This window comes from Diadema antillarum, unplaced genomic scaffold (genome assembly GCF_040938485.1).
Source record: "Diadema antillarum isolate AM-2024a unplaced genomic scaffold, OU_Dant_1.0 seq00000138_RagTag, whole genome shotgun sequence".
NCBI classification, from domain to species: Eukaryota; Metazoa; Echinodermata; class Echinoidea; order Diadematoida; family Diadematidae; genus Diadema; species Diadema antillarum.
The window spans coordinates 19,464-40,216 of record NW_027271215.1 but is presented as its reverse complement, the minus strand read 5'-3'; the positions used below and the strand labels follow the sequence as shown (position 1 = coordinate 40,216).

At 38.3% G+C, this 20,753-nt stretch overlaps 1 protein-coding gene across 1 annotated transcript in view; it reads left to right on the top strand.

Annotated features, from left to right (window-relative positions):
• Positions 1 to 17,968, top strand: part of LOC139727646 (calpain-7-like) — a 32,900-nt gene extending 14,932 nt beyond the window's left edge. The window contains 14 exon segments of the mRNA XM_071638626.1: positions 526 to 611; positions 1,209 to 1,302; positions 1,666 to 1,812; positions 3,733 to 3,960; positions 5,262 to 5,406; positions 6,327 to 6,426; positions 7,914 to 8,040; positions 9,545 to 9,617; positions 10,737 to 10,882; positions 12,782 to 12,844; positions 13,403 to 13,542; positions 16,408 to 16,497; positions 17,707 to 17,713; positions 17,715 to 17,968. Coding sequence (XP_071494727.1) covers positions 526 to 611; positions 1,209 to 1,302; positions 1,666 to 1,812; positions 3,733 to 3,960; positions 5,262 to 5,406; positions 6,327 to 6,426; positions 7,914 to 8,040; positions 9,545 to 9,617; positions 10,737 to 10,882; positions 12,782 to 12,844; positions 13,403 to 13,542; positions 16,408 to 16,497; positions 17,707 to 17,713; positions 17,715 to 17,852 — 1,584 coding nt within the window. The 3' untranslated portion in view covers positions 17,853 to 17,968.
• The last annotated feature ends 2,785 nt before the right edge of the window (positions 17,969 to 20,753 follow it).

The window sequence follows — 20,753 nt, the reverse complement described above, 5'->3', positions numbered from 1 at the left end:
TGCCATTAGGTGATCCCAAAGGTTGTTCCCAACATGAAATGCAACAGGGTGGGACTATTGAAGAGCTGCTGAAGTCTCTTGAGTAACGCATACACATCACTGACTGTATGTAAGTCATTTATTCTGAGCTTAAAAAGTACTGAGCTATTGATGTGTGAGCATGATATTTGGGATGAGCTTCTCAAATTTGAAAAAAAAAGAAATGCACTTATGATTCCTTATTTTAGAAATCTTTGTGGCCATTAAACCTTCAACTTTTAATCTAAAAAGATAAGCACTGGTCACATTAATAGTACATCATCACATTTGACTTTACAGTGAGCTTTTCTCTATATTATTTTATTTCAATATCTTTGCTGTTAATTGAATCTAATTCTCTTCTTTTTCCTGAAGAGGATTAATGTTAAAACTGGTAAGTCAGAGTACTAGTAGCTCCTGTTTTGGTATGCATGTCTGTCTTGAGTTATTGTTCTTCCCCTGATGTCTAATGCTCACTTTGTTTTCTCTGTTCATATTTCTCTTCAGACAATAGTGCAGGACTGCTCATTTCTGGCCTCCCTAGCAATATCGGCCAACTACGAGAGGCGGTTCAAGAAACATCTCCTTACAAAGTGAGTCTAGACATGGCTAGCCCCACATTTAAGTCAAACACCTGCTTCTATTAGTGGGCAACAGAAGTCCAAAGTTAACCTTTATAAGACCAAGAAGATAAGAAGAAAATTATGAAGAAGGCATCTTTAAGATTGATGAATACAGAAACTGCATTTTCAATGTAAGTTTGTGCACTTTTTCCTGCCGTGGTGAATACACAGGATTCAAAATTGAATAAACATTGATTATTGTTCCACCACATAATCAAGACACTTGACATCTCAGAGTATTGAACATGTTGTTAACCCGTTGAGGACGAGTCCCGAGTATACTCGAGCAGGGGTCTATGGGAAATGCGTGTTGTAGCAAATTTAGTCCATCCTCAATGGTTTAATTTTTTTTTTTTCATGAACTCTTATACTCAGTGAAGTTTGTTTGAAGAGATACAATGTGTAGTAACTGAAATATATGTAGACATATTCAGTTTTGTTTTATCATTCTGTTGTTAGAAGTATTTCATACCATAATGTATTCAATTTCAGCAGAATTCTTGGGCAGCATGATATATAATGTTTTCTCTGTGTAAATGGTAATCTTTTTGTTCTTTTTTTTTTCAGCATCATCTACCCCCAGGACCGGAGTCACAAGCCAATTTACAACCCTTGTGGCAAATACATGGTCATACTCTGGATAAATGGGGTCAAGAGAAAGGTAAGGTGATCGCTCAAATGGTTTTGCAATGATTTCCTTTGTACCACCAGACTTATCTTCTCTGTCCTTTGTATTGTCATAGCTTAGTCGTCTGTAGTAAAAAAAAAAAAAAAAAATGATTTGTATGGTTGAGTGCTGAGTTTGCTCTTGTAAAGCTTTAGGATAGACTGGAAATTTCTTGCTGTAATTAAATAATGATTTATGCAAGGATTTAAAGCGTATTTCCATAATTGGGTGTTATTTCTAGTAATGCTAAGTTTTTAGAGCTGTGGTTAATTGAGATTTTATATTGAATTACCAACCATTCACTATTTTTTGAAAGACATTTTATTATTTCAAGTCTCCATTTCTCTGTTTCTACAGGTCATCATAGATGATTATCTCCCTGTGGACAAGCGTGGCGACCTCCTGTGTTCATTCTCTTCCAATCGCAATGAATTCTGGGTGTCGCTGCTGGAGAAGGCCTACATGAAAGTCATGGGTGGATACGACTTCCCTGGATCAAATTCAGTAAGCAACAACCATGATTAGCTATAGTAGAATGTATATATGTGTTATTATGCTTGTGGTATTTTTTTACTTTTAAGATTTTTTTCTCTCAGTATCTATAATTACCTCCGCCAAGGTAGGAGGTTAAATGATCGTCAGTGTTGGTATGTCTGTTTGCAAAATAACTCAAAAAGTTGTGTACGGATTAAAATGAAACTTGCATAAAAAGTCGATATTGACACAAGGAACACCTCATTCAATTTTGGTAGTGATCTGGGTATTTTTATGGAGTTTTTATGGATTTTTCATATTTTGGCATGTAAGGTCAACGAACTTGGGGTTCAGGCTTTGCGTACTGGAGGTTTACATACACGCACTAAAGCGTGTGCTCTGCTCGGGCAAGGCGCCGCGCAATGACGTAACAAAAGGCTTCTATTTTGGGAAATTGTATGCGTGTAAGGGTGGAAACAAGTTGCTGGCTCGGCGGAGGTCTGTGCTCTCCGAGTACTTTTCTAGTTTGAGATGCAGCAAAAACATTTTTTTGCATAATTTCAAGAACTAAATAATTTAGTATGTTGTATTAGTGAAACCATGGTTGAAAGAGTGATTAGAAGATGTTTGTGTCATGTATCCATTTCCAGAAGAAGACTTCCCAAAAGTTTGATGAACTCTAATAAAAGTTGTTTATAGTTTGTTCGACAGCATGTAACAAACTTCAGTCAATTAATGCACCTGTCTTCATTCAAGTTCATGACTTTCACAGGTGTTAACCTCTGTACAGAAATATGTGCAAAAACGTTGTTGATTTCTGGGCGGAGTCCTTCATTGAACTGCAAAAATCAATACCTCATTCATTGATTTCTTTTGTTTTATGATTTGATTGACAGGTGAAGTGTAAATACCATATTGATCTTATTGTTTGTCTAACCTATTGTGCTATTAAATGAAATCTACCATTCTACATGTTTGTTTGGAATTTGAGAGCATGGGGAGGGGGAGGGTGAGGGAACTTTACTCTCAGGATGTTGTTTGAATCATGACAGTGGCATGGAAGCAACATCTAATGGCACGGTCAGACTGGCAAAAGATCAAGAAGTTTGGTGGGGGCGAGGGAACTATCCCTAGTTAGAGTGGGAATTTTCGTGAGAAGTTTCACAGGAAGTTTTGCGGAAAGTTTGAGGTCACACTGGCAAAATTTCAAGATCTGAAACTTCTTATTTTCTCTTGCCAGTCTGACTGTGCCTTCTGTGAAAAGTTTAGTAATATTGGATAACTGATACAAATGTTATTTGTATTTTTTTTTGTCCTGTGGGCACATCAAAAATAATCATAATTATATGGTTAAAGAAGTACAACATTAACATACTAACTAATTAGCTTCATACTCATAGGAGCAATGAATATGTTCTGTAATCATGATGAAAGATTTACAAATTGTAACTTCCTTGGTCAGAGATAATGTGCAAGAACACTGAGTGCTGATTTATCTCGAACAGATCAGTAGCGAGCTTTAAATCTGGGGCACACATGCTATAAGATGACGCAGCCTCCCAGGTTGGACAATGGAAACAGATGTCTCTTGCATGTGCAGAACACCATTTTTTGCCTAATTAATGTCGTCTTACCGTTCCCATCGCAGGTCTAAAGCTTGCCATTGGTTGATTTTGAGGATATGTGGAATAAGAGAAACCCTATCATGAGAAAAAAGAGACCAAAACAGCTAATTGATAGTCAATGTCTGATGACAATGTTTTTAACTTGTCTGAAGATTGTTGCTTAATGCAAAATGTTGCCAATAAAGCTAATTACATATTTTCAAACAGTTGTTTCTTCATCAAATACGATATTATGCACTGATAGGCCAATTAAAGTTGGTTCTAGGTTACATACTTTATAACATAGACTTCATGTTTTAAATTTTGTTGTTTTTTTTCTTCTTAGAACATTGACCTCCATGCACTGACTGGCTGGATTCCAGAGAGAGTGGCTATCAGGCCGGACTCAAAAGACTTTGACGCCGACAAAATCTTCACCAAGCTGAAGGATCGCTTCCATCGGGGGGACGTCCTTGCGACCGTGGCAACAGGCGTGATGCCCGAATCGGAGGCTGACCGGGCGGGACTCGTGCCAACGCATGCCTACGCCATGCTGGACATCCGGGAGATAAAGGTAGGTGGGCGTTTGGTCAACAAGAAATTCGTCAAGGGTTTAGGTAAACATGCAAGCTTTGAGTTCATAAACAAGTTTAGAGGATGATTATGAAACAGGGAATATGATATCATACTGATAAAGTAAGATCAATGTAACATACTTTTAGATGCCATAATTGCAGTCCTCTTTTAAAAATCCTCTCAATACCAATTTATTTTCATGTGAAGATTGAATTTACTCTCAGATTTGGGTGTTGCTATTATCTTAGCTCAATATGCCAGTGAGTCTTGTAAAGGAGAAATATAACTTCTTTGAATTTCCTTCAAGTTTCTGTGAATACATAAAAAAAAAATCCAGTTGTAAAGGGACAAGTCCCTGCCCCAGATTTTTAAGCCTTTTGTTGCATTATGATGATGAATAAAAAAAGCATAGTTTTAATGACATTCCTAGCCACCTTTTTCCTCTGTACCATTTGCATATTTCAAATCAAGGCCTCCCTCTGTTTTGATTTCTCGCATAATCCTACAGCACATTTCCGCAAGTTGATAAAGTTTCAGATGATTTTTCTACTTTTTCATTCTTCTGATTTTACACTACTGTTAAACAAGGAATGTTCGCATGCATTTTAATTTTGCGAATTTCGCGGGAGCCAAGCTTCGCAAAATTAAAATGCACGTGAAAGTTCTTGTCTACACTATAGTTATACGCATTGAATGTTAGAGGCAACTCGCAAAAATTTCATGCCACGAAAAAGGCCGTCGGCTCCAATTCGCAAAAATTTCATGCCGCGATAAATATTGTGTTTTACAGTATTTATAAGATCTAACTTGAGCATGGAGTGGCATTACATTTCATGCATGTGAAAGAATAGTAATGGTTCAGATTTGTTTGTCAGTCAGAATTTTCTTGTAACAGGAAGACTCAACTTTTGGTACCACTCATTCCCAACCAATGACAAACTTGCATGTTTGAAATCCAAAGTTATTATACGCTGTACAGATTTCTGGTCTATGAATTAAAGGAAGAGTTCATGTGTGTTACGATATCCCCCGTAATTATGAATTAAAGGAAACGTACATGTATGTTATGATATGCTGCACCAGAAATTATCAAGTATTCAGCAGAACTTTCTTGTATCAAATCACAAGGTAACTACAAAATTACTTTGATGTAGAGAGATATTGTGGAGTAGCAGAGGGAAATTTAAGCTGGTGGCATGTCGTAAGAATGACAAAATATTGTAGCAAAATTGTTATGATCTGTCTGCATTGCACTTCAACTGAGTCAGAAATGTTTGTTTTGTTCTCCTGATGGAACAGGGAAAGAAACTTTTCCAACTGAAGAACCCATGGAGTCATCTCAGGTGGAAGGGACGATTCTCAGAGGCGGACACCAAGAACTGGACGCCGGAACTCCAGAAGGCCCTCAACTTTGACCCAAAGAATGCCCAAGAATTTGACAATGGTATGACTGCCCTGAACTCACAAGTATTATCTTTCTGACATATACCAGCATGACTTTATTATATGTTGTATGTCTCAATATACAACACCAGGGACTAATGTGAACATTAGTTATTGTTGTTGCTGTGTGTTTCTTTCTTTGTCCCTAAAAGATAAATCATAGAATACTTTGATAAGACTGTGCAAAATCAGCGAAGTCTACAAGACCACAGTGTTAAGGAATAATACTGTATACGCTATATATTTCGCGTGGGTTTTATTTTCGCGAATTTCGCGAGTCGGGAGCTATTCGCGAAATTAACAACACATGAAAATATTACCTTCCAAAATGAATCCCTTGCCTTGATGATACGAACATTTCAGTACTAGTATACCATGTCACGGCTTACCGAACAGACCATACTGGCTATTAAGCTTGTTTACGCACGTCCACGTCTACTTACGAATACTGTAGAGAGCCAATCCATTATCGCAAGGGGACCACTCGTCAGAAATCTAGCGCGATGGACTTAACCACTTCAAAAATGTTGAATTCTAACTTACTAGTTCGCAGAGTTTGGTAAGTTTTTTTCATGCAGTGTATAACTAGTATCATTCTTATTTGCTAGTAAGTTGAAAATTCACACTTTCTTTGCCACTTCATATTTTCTCTGGTCCCCCAATCGCAAATTTAACCACTCGCGAAAATGTGTGACAGCGGCAATTCACGAAAATTTATGTACGCGAAAATTATAGCGTATACAGTATAGAATTTCGTCAGTCTTGTTGTTTCTTTGATCCACATCCTTATATTTAGATAGTATGCTAAAAGTCTATGGCCTTTTTGTTTTCATTTGCTTCTGTGGCAAGATTTGAATCCCATGTGTCATACTTTGGTAGAAATATGTTTCAATTCCAACGTCTGTTTGCCTCATGCTCTAGGTGTGTTCTGGATTGACCTAGAGTCTATGTGTCACTTTTTTGATGTCATCTACATGAATTGGAATCCAAGCCTCTTCCCACACACATATGTCATGCATGGGTGAGTCAAGTTTTTATTGAACATTAAGACATAAAATACATAAATATACCGTATATCTGTGACCCGCCAAAAAGGGATCCGAAAGTCGCTGATGGCTGAGCCGAAAATCAAGTTTAAAGTAAGATCATCAAAATCAGTAAAAATGATTGAATGTCTTTTTTTGGCATGATGTTGTAGTCTAATGTTTTGTCTATGATTTGCCAAAATTTCGAAGCTAAATGATCAAAGGAAAGGCAAGAAATTAACATTTTTCTGGGCCATGATTTTCCGGCTTGGAATGGAACAACGTGTTAGAAAATTTAGATTTAGCGCCGCAGATAGACTCTGCCCCAAGCAACAAGGGAGTGATCTTATTGGTCGGTGCATGGCACCATGGTTACTGATTGATTGTGCGTAGACTGCTTGGCGCTAAGCTTGAGTGAACATCGCAGATGTTGCTATGAGCAGACCTTCTATTGTCAAGAGGTGTAAACTGTTTTACCTCCCCTTATCACGATTGCGTCGGAAAGAAAACTTTGAAGGTGGTTTTCTCAAAATGCTGATTTCCTAGACCATTCAACATGCTCTCATACAATCATCAATATCTCCGCAACATATGAATTTTATGAGTCGCAGTATATATTAAATTAAAGCAGGAGAGTAAGGGAATAATGTTATGTGATTTTCAGAAAATCGACCTCCCTCGACTTTCAGATCCTTTTGTTGTAGTGGGTCACATATTGTATTAAGTGGAAACACAAAAACAACAACAAACTTACTCCAATTTTTTTGTCCTGATTAATACACTTGTGAATGTTTGCTAAAGAGTTTGTTCTCTTTGTAACAACCTTTAGCTGGGTCAATTCTCACTTAAAATTTTCAGCTTCTACCTGTTTAAAGTAGACATCCAAGCCAAGAAGCAGAATTGCATTAACTCTGTGGTCTCCGTTCTGTTTTAAAGTGATACATGATTTTCTAAGCTGGATTACACATGCTTGATGTACATTGCACAAAATATGTGCCTGAAAGTATAGTGAGCGGTTTATGTGCTGTGTGAAGTAGTATTGGACAATTACCAGGTCCTTGAAATAGCATCACATGTAATGTGTGTTAAATAAAATATTAGTTGATTATAGTGATAGTATATTCATGTTACCATTTTTATCAGTTGGACAACATTAAGACCAGGAAATGTTTTTAAATGTTGTATTATGGGTTTAGTGCAGTCCTGTAGTGAGATATGAATACATGCTGTCTTTTACTTGTATGTGGCTGATGGAAATGATGTTATTATCAAAAAGTGAGCTCAAGAACAAAAGATTAAGGAATATCAATATCTGCAACAGTGGCAGAACATTGCCAATGTTTTCCAAGAGCTGCTAACCAATATGGCAGAATTGCTTGAATAAGTACTGCACATAGTAGCAATTTATCAGAGTGTGCTGAGTGGTATTACTAAAATTTGGTCCCATGGGTCCGTCGCTGAAAATTGGCTTTCTTCTCCGTAGAATGTGGTCTGCTGCAGAGGGTCCAAAGAAGGACAACATCAACATCGGCAACAACCCTCAGTACCGGCTGGAGGTGAAGGGTACGGGGGCGGTCTGGGTCCTCCTGACGAGACACATCACAGACAAGGTACAGTTTGGATCTTTTTCCTTCACCTATTCCTCTTTTGTCTCAAAATTTATCTCCTTCCATGTCAAGCCTGTGATATTTGTGTCTTACAAATACGCTAAAAATAAATGTTAGGACTCAGGAACTGGTTACAGGTTTGGTGGCAATGTTTATTGAGTGTCACATTGTATCATGTCCTTCAATCACACAGTATTGACCGATTCGGGTTCGTTGAGGGCAGCAGACATTTTACGGCACAGGGCGCAGCCATAGTGGGTGTATCAGCGACCCCCCCGGCTCTCCCCCACCCCGGGGCAACATGTTTATCACGCACTTGTAACAAAGGTTCGCGCACTAAGCAAGCATACGCGCACTCAGTACGAGACGCCCATTGGCTAAAGCAGTTTTTCATTCTGCGCGCGTGCTAATGTAGGGAGAGGGGTGGGGGAGTGCGGAGGGGGGGGGTCTGCTGATACACCCACTATGGCTGCGCCTATGCTAAAAATACACATAGCGCGTCACAGAATCGGTCAATACAATCAAGCGTAGTACGTAAGGTAGCTTTGAATACACAATCAGTGAATGTCCAGCGACATTACAAAGCCATGTTGGTGACTCGCCTTGTTCATTTCACTTTTGTCTAACTTTTCATCTCCCCCTTCCCAAGAAAAAAAGGTCTTGTAGGGTTGTCTGTTTGGCCATTTCACTTTAACCCATTGAGAACGAGTCCTGAGTATGCTGGGGCAGGTGTCTATTGGAAATGCATGTTGTAGCAAAATCAGCCCAGTCTCAGTGGGTTAATATCCAACAAAGTGATGTGATTCTTTCTCCCAAATGACTGCAAGCAGTGCATTATTATGTTGTGCCTTGTAGGCTTCTCTGATTCACCAGGGGCCCGTTGCATAAAAGTTACTATTATGGTAACTTTGCCATCCAATGGTAACTACCATGGCAACAATACTCAACAGCCAATCAAAATCAAGAATTCCATGGAAGTTACCATTGGATGGCAAAGTTACCATAATAGTAACTTTTATGCAACGTGCCACAGGTGTGTCTGCTTTGGTACAAATAACATGTTCTCTACTATGCTGTACACTGTGATCTTTAACCCGTTGAGGACGAGTCCCGAGTATACTCGGGCAAGGGTCTGTAGGAAATGCATGTTGTAGCAAAATCAGCCTGTCCTCAACAGGTTAACCATCGTAATGAGAATGGATATAATATATGTATTTCTTGAAAACTTTGATGTGTTGGGATGGTTTTCATGGTTTGTCATATTTCTTCAGATCAAATCCTAGACCTAGCTGGTATGTTTTAGATACCAGTGTAATGTACCGAGGGGGTAAAAGGGAAAAATGCTGATTCTTGAACTGTTGTAAACTTCCTTGTGTCAGTGAGATTGGCTGTATATATCACACTTTCATATAAGTTTTTGGCTTTCAGAATAGCAGCATTGAATTGTGTAGTTATTTCTGCATAATTTTTCCAAGTCAAATGATGTTTTGGTTTTTATATTCTTTAGGATGACTTTGCAGACAACAAGGAGTTCATTACATTGCTGGTGTACAAAGGAGGGAAGAAGGTCTACTATCCAAGTAAGCAAGCGTCATAGACAGAATTAGCCTCTCAGAGCTTGTTTTTGATAGCCATCTTCACCAAATTTCACATCTTTCCTTCACATAATCACAATGTAAAGCAAAACTTGTGTTACTCCTTATAGTCATATCACCAAACCTTCTGTGAATTTTAGATAATTTTGCATGAAAATGAAATCATTAATATGGAACAGTCAAATGTTGTATGTGCCACAGCATATAGGTAGATGAGGTGTGATCATATATCCTTCATTATGCAATTAAATCTTGAGGGCCCTGTTTCACAAAGATAATTGCAATTATTCTCAGTGAGTACAGCAGTAGGTACTATATCAGTGAATTAAAATGCGTTTGAGTTTGAGTTTATTTTATTTCACTACGGGTCACTCACTTCAGCCATTGGCTGTTCCTCTGTGAGTCCGTGTAGTTTAAAGACCATACAATTACAAAATACAAAATTTGATACCTGGTATACTGTAAGAACGAAAAAATAAACAAACATACAAATGATTGTGCATTATTCAATGTGTGTTGCCCAGCCAGTGCAATGTAAGCTGCTACTATGTAAAATCAGAAGACTGGTGTGGAAGGGACCACGCAGTGTGATCTATCTAGAGGGTTTGAAATGTCCTACTGTAAGACAAGTAAAACCTCTCAGAAATGAAATGTCAAACCCTAAGGGTTAGAACATTTTTTTAATGTTTCCAACAACAGAAGTCATCATCTAGTGAAAGTAGTTTGAGAGTCTCATAACATTTACCTTCAGCTTAAATTTTCTGTAGTAGCCATTTTTCCATTATCATTCACAAACCCATAGCTAGCTAACCATGCATCTATAGCTGTAACCAGTTGTGGCTATGCATGCATGGCATATCCAAACTGAGTGCCTCAATTTTATTTTATGCTACTTCCCTCATTTGGTATTTGTTTCCATGAACTCTTGGGGTGAACATTACCACAAATGTTCTGCCTGTGTGGAAACATTACAAATAAACTGATATTATGTTCATCCAATCTCTCACCGGTATTTTACTAAAAACTCATGTGATGCACAAAGCAAAAGCTGTTGTGAAGCACTGTTTTTTTTTTTTTTGTTGCTTTGTTTTACGTGGAACCCAGACGATCCAGGGCCTTATTTGGATGGGACTCGCATCAACAGCCCACATTACTTGTGCAAGATGATCGTCAACGACAAGAGTTCGTCCGTCTTCACAATCATTGTCTCCCAGTTTGAAAAGAACAACACCATACACTACACCCTCAGGGTAATGACAGGATGATTATGACATTATTTCTATCATAATGTCATATAATATATGTTCTTTCATTTTTCCCTCTCTTTATGAATTTAAGATTGTGTCCTCTTCTTGTAACGCTAAAAAAGTGTAGCATTCATCCTCAAATCGCCACAATTTTCACTAAAATCCACTCAGAAAATAAGTTTTCGTCAGAGCAAAGTGTGCAAACTTGTAAGGCAAACTGTGGGTTTTTGTCCCCGCCGAACGAGTTCGAGCAGGGGACTATGAAACGGGCTCCGTACGTGTGTGTGTCTGTGTGTCCGTCCGTCCGTCTGTCTGTCCGTCTGTCCGTCTGTCCGTCTGTCTGTCTGTCCGTCTGTGCGTCCGTGTGTGATCAAAATGTTCAATTTGCTACTTCTCTGTCATTTATGAGCCAATTTTGATTCTGTTTGCTTTATATGATAGCATTACATGGGAGCTTTGAAACTTCTACACAGAATTTCAGTTGTGACCTTTGACCTTGACCTTTGACCTATATTGTACATTGGCTACAAAATGCTACTCCTTCGCCATTTCTAACCCGATTTCGATTCCGTTTGCTTTATGTGATGGTAGTAGGTGAGGGCTTCAAAACTTCTACACAGAATTTTGACCTTTGACTTCTTTGACCTTTGACCTTGATTTTTTGACCTGTATTGTACATTTTGCTACCAAATGCTACTCTTTCGCCATTTCTAACCCGATTTCGATTCCGTTTGCTTTATGTGATGGCACTAGGTGAGGGCTTCAAAACTTCTACACAGAATTTTGACCTTTGACTTCTTTGACCTTTGACCTTGATTTTTTACCTATATTGTACATTGGCTACAAAATGCTACTCCTTCGCCATTTCTAACCCGATTTCGATTCCGTTTGCTTTATGTGATGGCACTAGGTGAGGGCTTCAAAACTTCTACACAGAATTTTGACCTTTGACTTCTTTGACCTTTGACCTTGATCTTTTTACCTATATTGTACATTTTGCTACTAAATGCTACTTTCGGCGGGGACATATATTACGCACCGCGTAATTTCTACTTTTCCTTGTTATTCCAAAATTTGCGTGTCTGGTATACTATTATTCATTGTGTATTGAATACAAACTGGGGTCTTACACCGTGGATGAGAGTAACAATTTTCTTGTAATTGTACTGTTCTACATGCAATACAGTTGTCATCATTTGGAAATGTATATTTGATAGCACTTTTTTATACCTAATCATTGCGGGTGCCAAAGATTCATTTACATTTTACAGTGGATTTATTTAACATACAGTGCTTGTAATCTTGAGACTAATTACCTCCGCCAAGGGAGGAGGTTATGTTTTCGTTACCGTTGGTTTGTTCGTTAGTTAGTTCGTAAGTTCGTTTGTCTGTGTGCAAAATAGCTCAAAAAGTAGTGAACGGATTGGGATGAAACTTGCAGGAAAGGTTTAGAATGACACAAGTAACAAACAATTAACTTTTGGTAGTGATCTGAGAATTTTGGGGGAATTTATGAAGGATTTTTGATGTTTTGGCAAGTAGGGTCAATGAACTTGGGAGTTCAGGCTGCACGTATTTGAGGTTTGCATGCGCGCACTAAAGTGCGTGCTCTAGTTTCTACTAGGGCGAGGCGCGCCGTGCAGCTGAGGGTTTGTGAGGTAACAAAGGCTTCAGTTAGGAAATCGGGCAACTTTCAGCACACAATGCTACATATGTACGTATCTATATGGGTGGAAATCACTGATATCTCTATGGAAGAACAAGATCAGTGGTGGAAATGAGCTGCATGCTTGGCGGAGGTCTGCGCTCTCAGAGTGCTTTTCTAGTTATCATTGTAATAATTCAATTTTGAGAGACTAGTTTTTGTATTTATGTGTGTGTGTGCATGAAAATCTCTTTTAGGCCTATGGAACGTGTGACTTCTGCCTGTCAAAAATAGCCGATCCATACAAGCACACAAAGTCGGTAAGTAGAAATAGAATTATAGTAGTTTTTTTTCTTGAGTTATTAGTACGCAAGCCCCAAACATCATACAAAGCTCCAATTGTGGATAAAATTATATGATATTTATGGCAAATCACAACACTTGTGTTGACTGAAATACCGGTACAACATTTTCAAGTGGCAATGTCCCATATTAGCATTGCAGCAATGTTTCAAGATACATTTGGAAAAAACACACATTGTAATTCACTGTATCTGTTTTTCCTTTAATGATGAACACTAGTTGACTCTTGTATGTGATTCTACATCTCAGTAGACAAAAGTTGAATGTTTGATTATAATCAAGGTAAATCAGCCACATCCATGTTTTAATACAATGTTAATCAATTCCATATGAATTGGTTTAAATTTGATATGCTTAGAACAATTCATGTACAGATCTAAATATGTTAAATATTTTGCATTCAGATATTAAATCATGTTGGGTCTATGATTGTACTTAATTTATTCATTGGAAATTGAAAAGTGAATGAAAATGAAATGCAAAATGAAATATTGACGTCTGCGCCTGCATTGCAGATGACTGGTGAGTGGAAGGGTAGGACAGCAGGTGGGTGTGCGAACAACAGGGAAACCTTCAGCAACAACCCAATCTACCAGGTCACCCTTCAGGATACTAGTAGGGGCAACTGTCTCCTCGTGGACCTTAAAGGACCCAAGTAAGTCTTGACCAGCTCTCCTCCAACCCCTCTATCTGCCCCATTTTCTGACAAAAGGACGTACAGTCACCCTCTGCACCCAAGTCAAATCCAAGGGGAATGGAGAAAAATTCTTTGAGTCATACAAATTTTGACTCACAGTTGTTACATCTATAGAAGTTTTTGTTGTCTTAGCCAATTTTTCGACTTATGCGAGGTTGACTTAGGTGAGGTTGACTGTATATAATCTTCTGAAGACATGCTGGCTCTATGGATCCCCCCCCCCCCCACCATTATTTATGAATGCCTCGGTGTTCCTCTGGAAAACTCCCCCATGTGTAGCCTTTTTATACCAACATCATATCTTCAGTTCCAGTCTTACTGAATGATCTTACCTTTGTGCACATTCATAAAAATGTTTGATCAACTCTCACTTGATACATTTGATTTTTTTTTCCAGCTTATCTCATATAATCATATCATGCTTATCTCATATATCATGCTTACATGTATCTCATAATATCATGCTTATCTCATTACATGTATATCATGCTTATCTCATTACATGTATATCATGCTTATCTCATACTGTAGTATATCATGCTAGACATGACATGTATCAATGCATGTTGCTATAATTATTACTCAAGCACATACTTTTGCTGTTGTTTCATAGAATTAGAGACATACTTTCTCTTATCCTTCAGTAACAAAAGGATTCGATGTACGCTACATTATTTTCTCACGTCAGGGATGGGGGAGGGGGGAGCAGAGAAAGAGAATGTTCTTGAGTGGTGTCTCTATTTCAATAATGTAGCACAGCAGAGTGTAGAAAGTATGCAAGATGGCTTGTATTACCTATCACATTGATTTGATACTTTGATATCGTGGTTTCTTAGTCTCTTGCTTCAGATCATGGATATGTTAATATCAAACAGACGAAAACCAAACATGTCAGCATTTATTCCAATATGAGATATACTGTGATTGCTGGGAATTTGCTATTCCAAGAATGATATGCTCCACAATTATCATTGGGCATGTTTCTAGCCGGAGATAAGTCATAATACAAACTGATCTGTTTGTTGTATTAGCTTATACGGTATGATGGTGTGCTTGCTGTTATTAAAGTGCTCACGTCATGGGTTAGATGATCAAAGGTTAATTGTTGAGGTGGCAATAAAAGAATGATGTGGGCTGTTGACACAAGGCCCATTGTATGTGCCTGGTGTAAGGGCTTTTTCACAGAGTAGACCGGGCTTTTTCACAGAGTAGACCTGACTTTAAGGTTAAACTGTACTTTCCAAGATACTGTACATGTATAATATTTCATGAACTTGCAAAAAGAGTTTAAGCCACCCCCAGTTATTATGATTCCCAGCCTCTCAGAAAAGATTTGTGCAACATAAAGCTAGAAGAATACAATTTCCTTTATTTTGAAAACATAACGAAACCTGCCAAACATGCCTGATATTTGTGACGTCACTGAATGGACTCGGCAAGCAAAAGCAGACTATGTCCTATAAATAATGCCTAGGTTCAAAGGTGCAACTGTTTTCCTAGCTGAGTGTTGTATTCATATCAAGCCATGATAAATGCCATACCAATGCAAAGTGAATCTATTGCTTTTCCATGTCATTTGAATAATCTGCTTTTGCATCAACAGTAACACCATCTATCAAATAAAAGGTAAAATTCCATGTCTCTCATGCACTGCTGTTAAATTGGTCTATTTTATTGCATTGTACATCAGGTAAACTTCACTGAATTTTCTCTAATTCATCAGAAGTGCTTTCATTACCACCAGACATTGTATGCATTTTCTTTTTGCTCTTGTTGTATTCCCCATTATGGAATGAGCAAAAGTCTTATATTTTGTCATTTCAAGATTCTAGCATGGACACAGCATATGATTTGTGCCAAGTTGTAATTTTCATTGAATTTCCACTTAAAATGCATGAGGTTGCATCACTTTGAAGCTCTCAACTTTTTGTTTGTCAGCTGATGAAACCCGGAAGTGGCAGAAGTTGTGACAAAAGCTTTTTTTTTTAATTGTTAGCTGATGAAACCCCGAATATAAACTGCCCTCCCCCACCATACTTTTAAAAATGTGGCACCGGCTGTGAAGTGTATAAGGCAATAAGCCATTTTGTCACTGTTCTTCTCTATCTGTTTCCAGTAGTTCTTGTGTTCAAGCAAGAATCAAAAGTCATCGAACAATTAGTATCATTTGATGTACAAGTGTAAGATGAACTGAGCTGTAACGAAACTGAATTTCTTTCCCATTCAGCTCTCCTTGTGGGTCACATAACCTTAGATTTCTTGGTAGAGATTTGAATGTGAAACTTGAGTAATCTGTTTCTCATGCCTTGAGCTTCAGAATGAAAAAAAAAATGATTAGAAGGAGAAAATAAAGCCAAATTCTTAATCAAAATGTAATTGCCCATTCATTGTAGGGTCCAGTACAACTGACATCTGCTGCTTTATATAGTGTACTGTCTAAGCTGTTATTTTTGTGGGGTTTAATTTTTGCAAATTTCATAAATTACTGTCGGATCGCAAATTTAACAACATGCAAAAATGTTGCCATGTGCAGGGTAATAGTGCACTTACTGATAGCCTCAGTGTCAATTTGCGGAAACAACATCTCACGAAAATGCCTGTGACCTCATTCATGAAAATATCTGTTCGCAAAAATAACAGCTTATGCAGTAGTATATATAATAGTATTCAGGGTGGAGGAGGTAAATTTCTAAATAAAGTAGCATGTTTGAAATTTTAACATTTGACATTCATAGAAGTCTGTAAAGGAGGGATTTACTATATACCTTTACCTTTGCTTTGTTTGGTGGCATTAGTGTGTCTTTCCATTTTTGCTTTTGATAGAAACTACCACGTTGGGTTTGAGATCATCTGCATAGCAGCAGATGGAAAAGGCAACGGACGCTTCCAGAAAAAGACGAGTGGAGACTATCGGTGAGTTCATGTAGATCTCAGCAGATCTGGATGCATTCATCAAATTGGCAATGTGATAAGATTTGAAAGAAATGATACCCTGACCCCTGGCAATGGGAAATCTGTTCAAGGAGTAGGGAACAGGGCTGTAGATAGCAATGAAAAGTATTGCTGAGTAGCATATTTTTACCACCTTCTTGGATTTTTTCTTTTTTCATTTAACCCGTTGAGGACGAGTCCCGAGTATACTCGGGCAGCTGTCTATGGGAAATGCGTGTTGTAGCAAAACTCAGTCCATCGTCAATGGGTTAAAAGTAAGGAAGTATGCTTTACTGAATGAAATATATCCTTGCTATCATATTTGATTAGCATGCTTTCAATAGTTGGTGCTGTTTTCAAATGTTTGAACCAAAATGGGATCGTCATCTTCAAATTTTATTCTCCACTGTGCACAAGAATATTTTTTAATCGGCAGAGTCTGGTCGCCCTGCATTAAATTCAGGAAATTCATCACTGTGAATTGATAGTTCTAGTGTTGTGTTGCAATGGGGAGAATTCAATTGGTTCTTTGTAGGGTTGTGAAATATGAAAGTTGCTGCAGGGACTGTTTCTGTCTGTGTTTCCTGCTAGCATGTGGGTCAGAACTCTCGAACTCTCCCAGATTTACCAAAAGACTCATTCAAAATGCATTCATCCAACTCATTCAAAGTCTTAATCTGTTGGAGAATGTTTATACAGGTCCTATATTAAAGTTGGGAATGAAAAAAAAAAAGTTAAGCTTTAGTTTTGTTCTGTGTTGATTTGTTTTAGTTTTTAGGGGTTATTTTTATTTCTTCTTCTTTCTTTCTTTTTTTTAATGACAGCTGTATTGATTTCAAGTTACGTGACTGACATCAATGAACACTTGGGCTGTGGAGTCTCCCTCATTGCAACTCCCTAATAAATTAAAAGCTTCTTCATGTCCTGACATAAAATATAAAAGCCTCCCTTATTTTGGCATTATTGTTGCTTGTTGGGTTTCAATTATAACATGTAACTAATTCCCTGACAGCTTTTTTGGAACCTTCCTAATTTTGTTGTTTGAATGTTGGCAGCCCTGGATCATAGACCAAATTGACTGTATTGTTGTATGTGGTTGTATAGTAGTCTGTACAAATATGACACTCAAAGACAGATTTGTTATAACTTAGCCAGACTCTGTAATAGAATATTTGTGTCTTCTTACAACAGAAATGGTTTTTACAATTATGGAGCTCGAAGACATTCCGGGTGGAACTTACAACATACGACCTACGACCTTTAGCCCCGGTCAGGAGTCACCTTTCTTCCTCACCATCTCCGCCTCCTGTGCCATGAAGGTCGTTCACCTCCAGTGAGCTGCAACTGACCAGTCGTGCTGCAGTCTCAACCTTCCCACGATGCCTTGCCCGAGTACTGCATAGTCATTCGCTGTTTAGATACAGAGAGAGAATTCTACAAGGGTTCCACGGAAGCGTAGCCACAGCTCTTTGAGGGTATGGAAGGGGTACGCATGACAAGAATGTGGTTTAACGTGCAATCCATTTGACAAAATTAAGTCTCCCTTATAAGAAACCTTGTTGTAAATAGTGACATAGGTGTATGATGCTAGCTAACACTGTTGGAAGCTCACTGCACAGTCTCACATGGTAGTGAGAAGATATTCGTAGTGCTGGAATGCTGCTCTTTTGTTGTGATTATAACAATTCTTGAGAAGCCACTGGAGTTTACTCATAAACCTCAATTCAAACAAAGTATTCAGATTGACCATTTAAATGTTACATGGCATGACCATAAGATTACTGTACAAGCTGAAATTTTCGCGTACAGATATTTTCGCGAATTGCTACTTGGAGGACATTTGCGCGTGTTGTTAATTTCGCGGTTGCGAAGGTCTAACTGAACGTAACTATTTGCGCATTGTTATTTTCGCGTGTTGTTATTTTCGCGGTTCAAAGGCGATTCGAGAAAATTCGCGAAAATAAAACCACCGCGAAAATTTCAGCTCGTACAGTAGATTTCTGTTTTGATCGCATAGAATTAGAAAAATGTACAGAGCATCTCTGCTTGGAAGTGCAAAAAGGACATATGTGCTGCTCCAGTCCCATTCTCATAGTTTGATCTCTTGGTGCATCACCAAAAGATGCTGGCAGTTGTTACGAGTTGCAATAGTTGAAGTTGCCGTGGTAACGAGTGAAATGCATGCAGCTGATCAGTTGTTGTCCAGCTGTTTCTTGAAAGAATGATGTCATTGTGATATTCAATTCAATTTGCTGCTTTGTGGTATATGACTCTTGCTGTTTTGAGAATAGAATACATGATATCCCGTCAATCCAGACAGATGTACCCATGGGTGAAGACAAGCAGCTACCGGGGTCCATTCCTAATCTTCAATATCATATGATGATGAAGCAGACCCTAATCAAATGATTGGTTCAGAGTGTTCACATGACCAGGCAATTATATTGCCTAACACAGAAATTTGCTTATGGCAGGTGATTAGCACTTTCACATTGCAATGGTGACTGGGGCGACTTTTCATGGTTGCATTTACTTTAACAACGTATTGACTTTGTGACGAAGTGATTTATCAAATGACAAGGATCTGCTTCATAATTTTATAAAAACAAATAATACACATCATTTTGTGTGGACATTAGGTTAATTACTTACACACAGTACCTTCAAAGCAGTCCAAATACCTTCGGTTATCGCATTGGGCGTGTTAGACTGTTCCATAGGTACCTTGTGTGGGTCATTCTTGCTAATGCCCTCAGTAATGTGTATTATTTATAAACTATTGTCAGTTTCAATAATGAGCACATGAAAATTATTTTAATAAAGATAAAAGGACAAATGATCAGTCTTAAGCTGATTTGGGCTCTGTTTTATGAAGAGTTACAATTGATTATATACAATGTAGTTGAATTCTATCATAAGTCTATGGGAGTCTGTGTGTAAAGGAAATGTATAATCAATTATATCTTTTGATAAAACAGGCCCTGGCTATAGATATCTTCAGGGGCACTAGTGCCAAGGGGTTCGCACCTGGGATTAATGATATACATGTACTCTGCCTCATCTTTTTTTCTTTTTTTTTTTGGGGGGGGGGGGTGGTGGGGGAAAGTTGATTGTTTGATACTTACCCCATGTCTACTATGTTAATGAATTTGGATGTCTGCGTAGTCTAGAATCAGACCTGAAATGAGCTGGAAGGCCAACAAGGCTACTTACAGCTAGGACTGCTGTGCATATTTGGTTTAATTATTTCAGGAATTAGGGTGTATTGTGACCTGGTGGTTTACTTTGTTTACGATGCCCTGCAGAAGCCATATACGCATATGGTGTATGGAGGAGAGATAATATATAGATTTATAATGGACACAGCACAAAGTGAAAATGCTCAAAGCCACTTCACCGCCAGAGTTGCCCCACCTCCATGCAAACAGCATCCAGTAAGCCTGCAAGAATGGGCAGTTTGTCTCAGTCTCACTATCTATGAGAAAGTACCATCATGTCCGACAAGTGCTCTACCACGGTCACTGTCTCACGGCCATCTCCAAAACTTCCAAAAGAAAGTCATCTGATCTGACTGGGGGGATTACCCAGTCATGTGACTGCCTTTTGTGATGTCACTGCAGTTATCACAGCAGCTTTAATGTTTAATGTTGATTGATTATGGCCATAGTGCTAACTACTATCCCTGCAGCATGAAATAATTGCAAATCTAGTTGATAAAATGGACTTGTGATGTAGAAGTGGTATGAGAGGCACCTGCTTTGCCTGCATCCTGTCGTCTGAAGCTGCCAAGAATATGTTCAAGCCCATTAAGTCCTCTAGAGATCCTAATGGGCCTGTCTGCACTATCATGAGATACAAGTGTATTTCCTTACACATATGAGAGGTAAAGCTCATATTGAATGATATATAGCACCATCATTGGTCTAACATTGTGGATGGCCCTAACTGGGTCAGTTTTGATATGTTGCTTACATGTCTAATAACTCAATATTTTTTTCAGTATTACATTGTAAAATTCAGCACATGGATATCTTATCTGGGGTGATTCACCGATTAGAATCTGTGCAAACTTTGGGAAGGTTAGTGGTCAATTGTGTCTTCTAATGCAATAATGTACATGTAAGTGATGGAGACGTGGTCCACAACTGACATTTGACTGGACATTCAACCGTAAGATGGAACTAAGTATGAAAGAATGGTTAGCTTGAGTTTTGAAGTCTCACTGTGTAGACATAGGG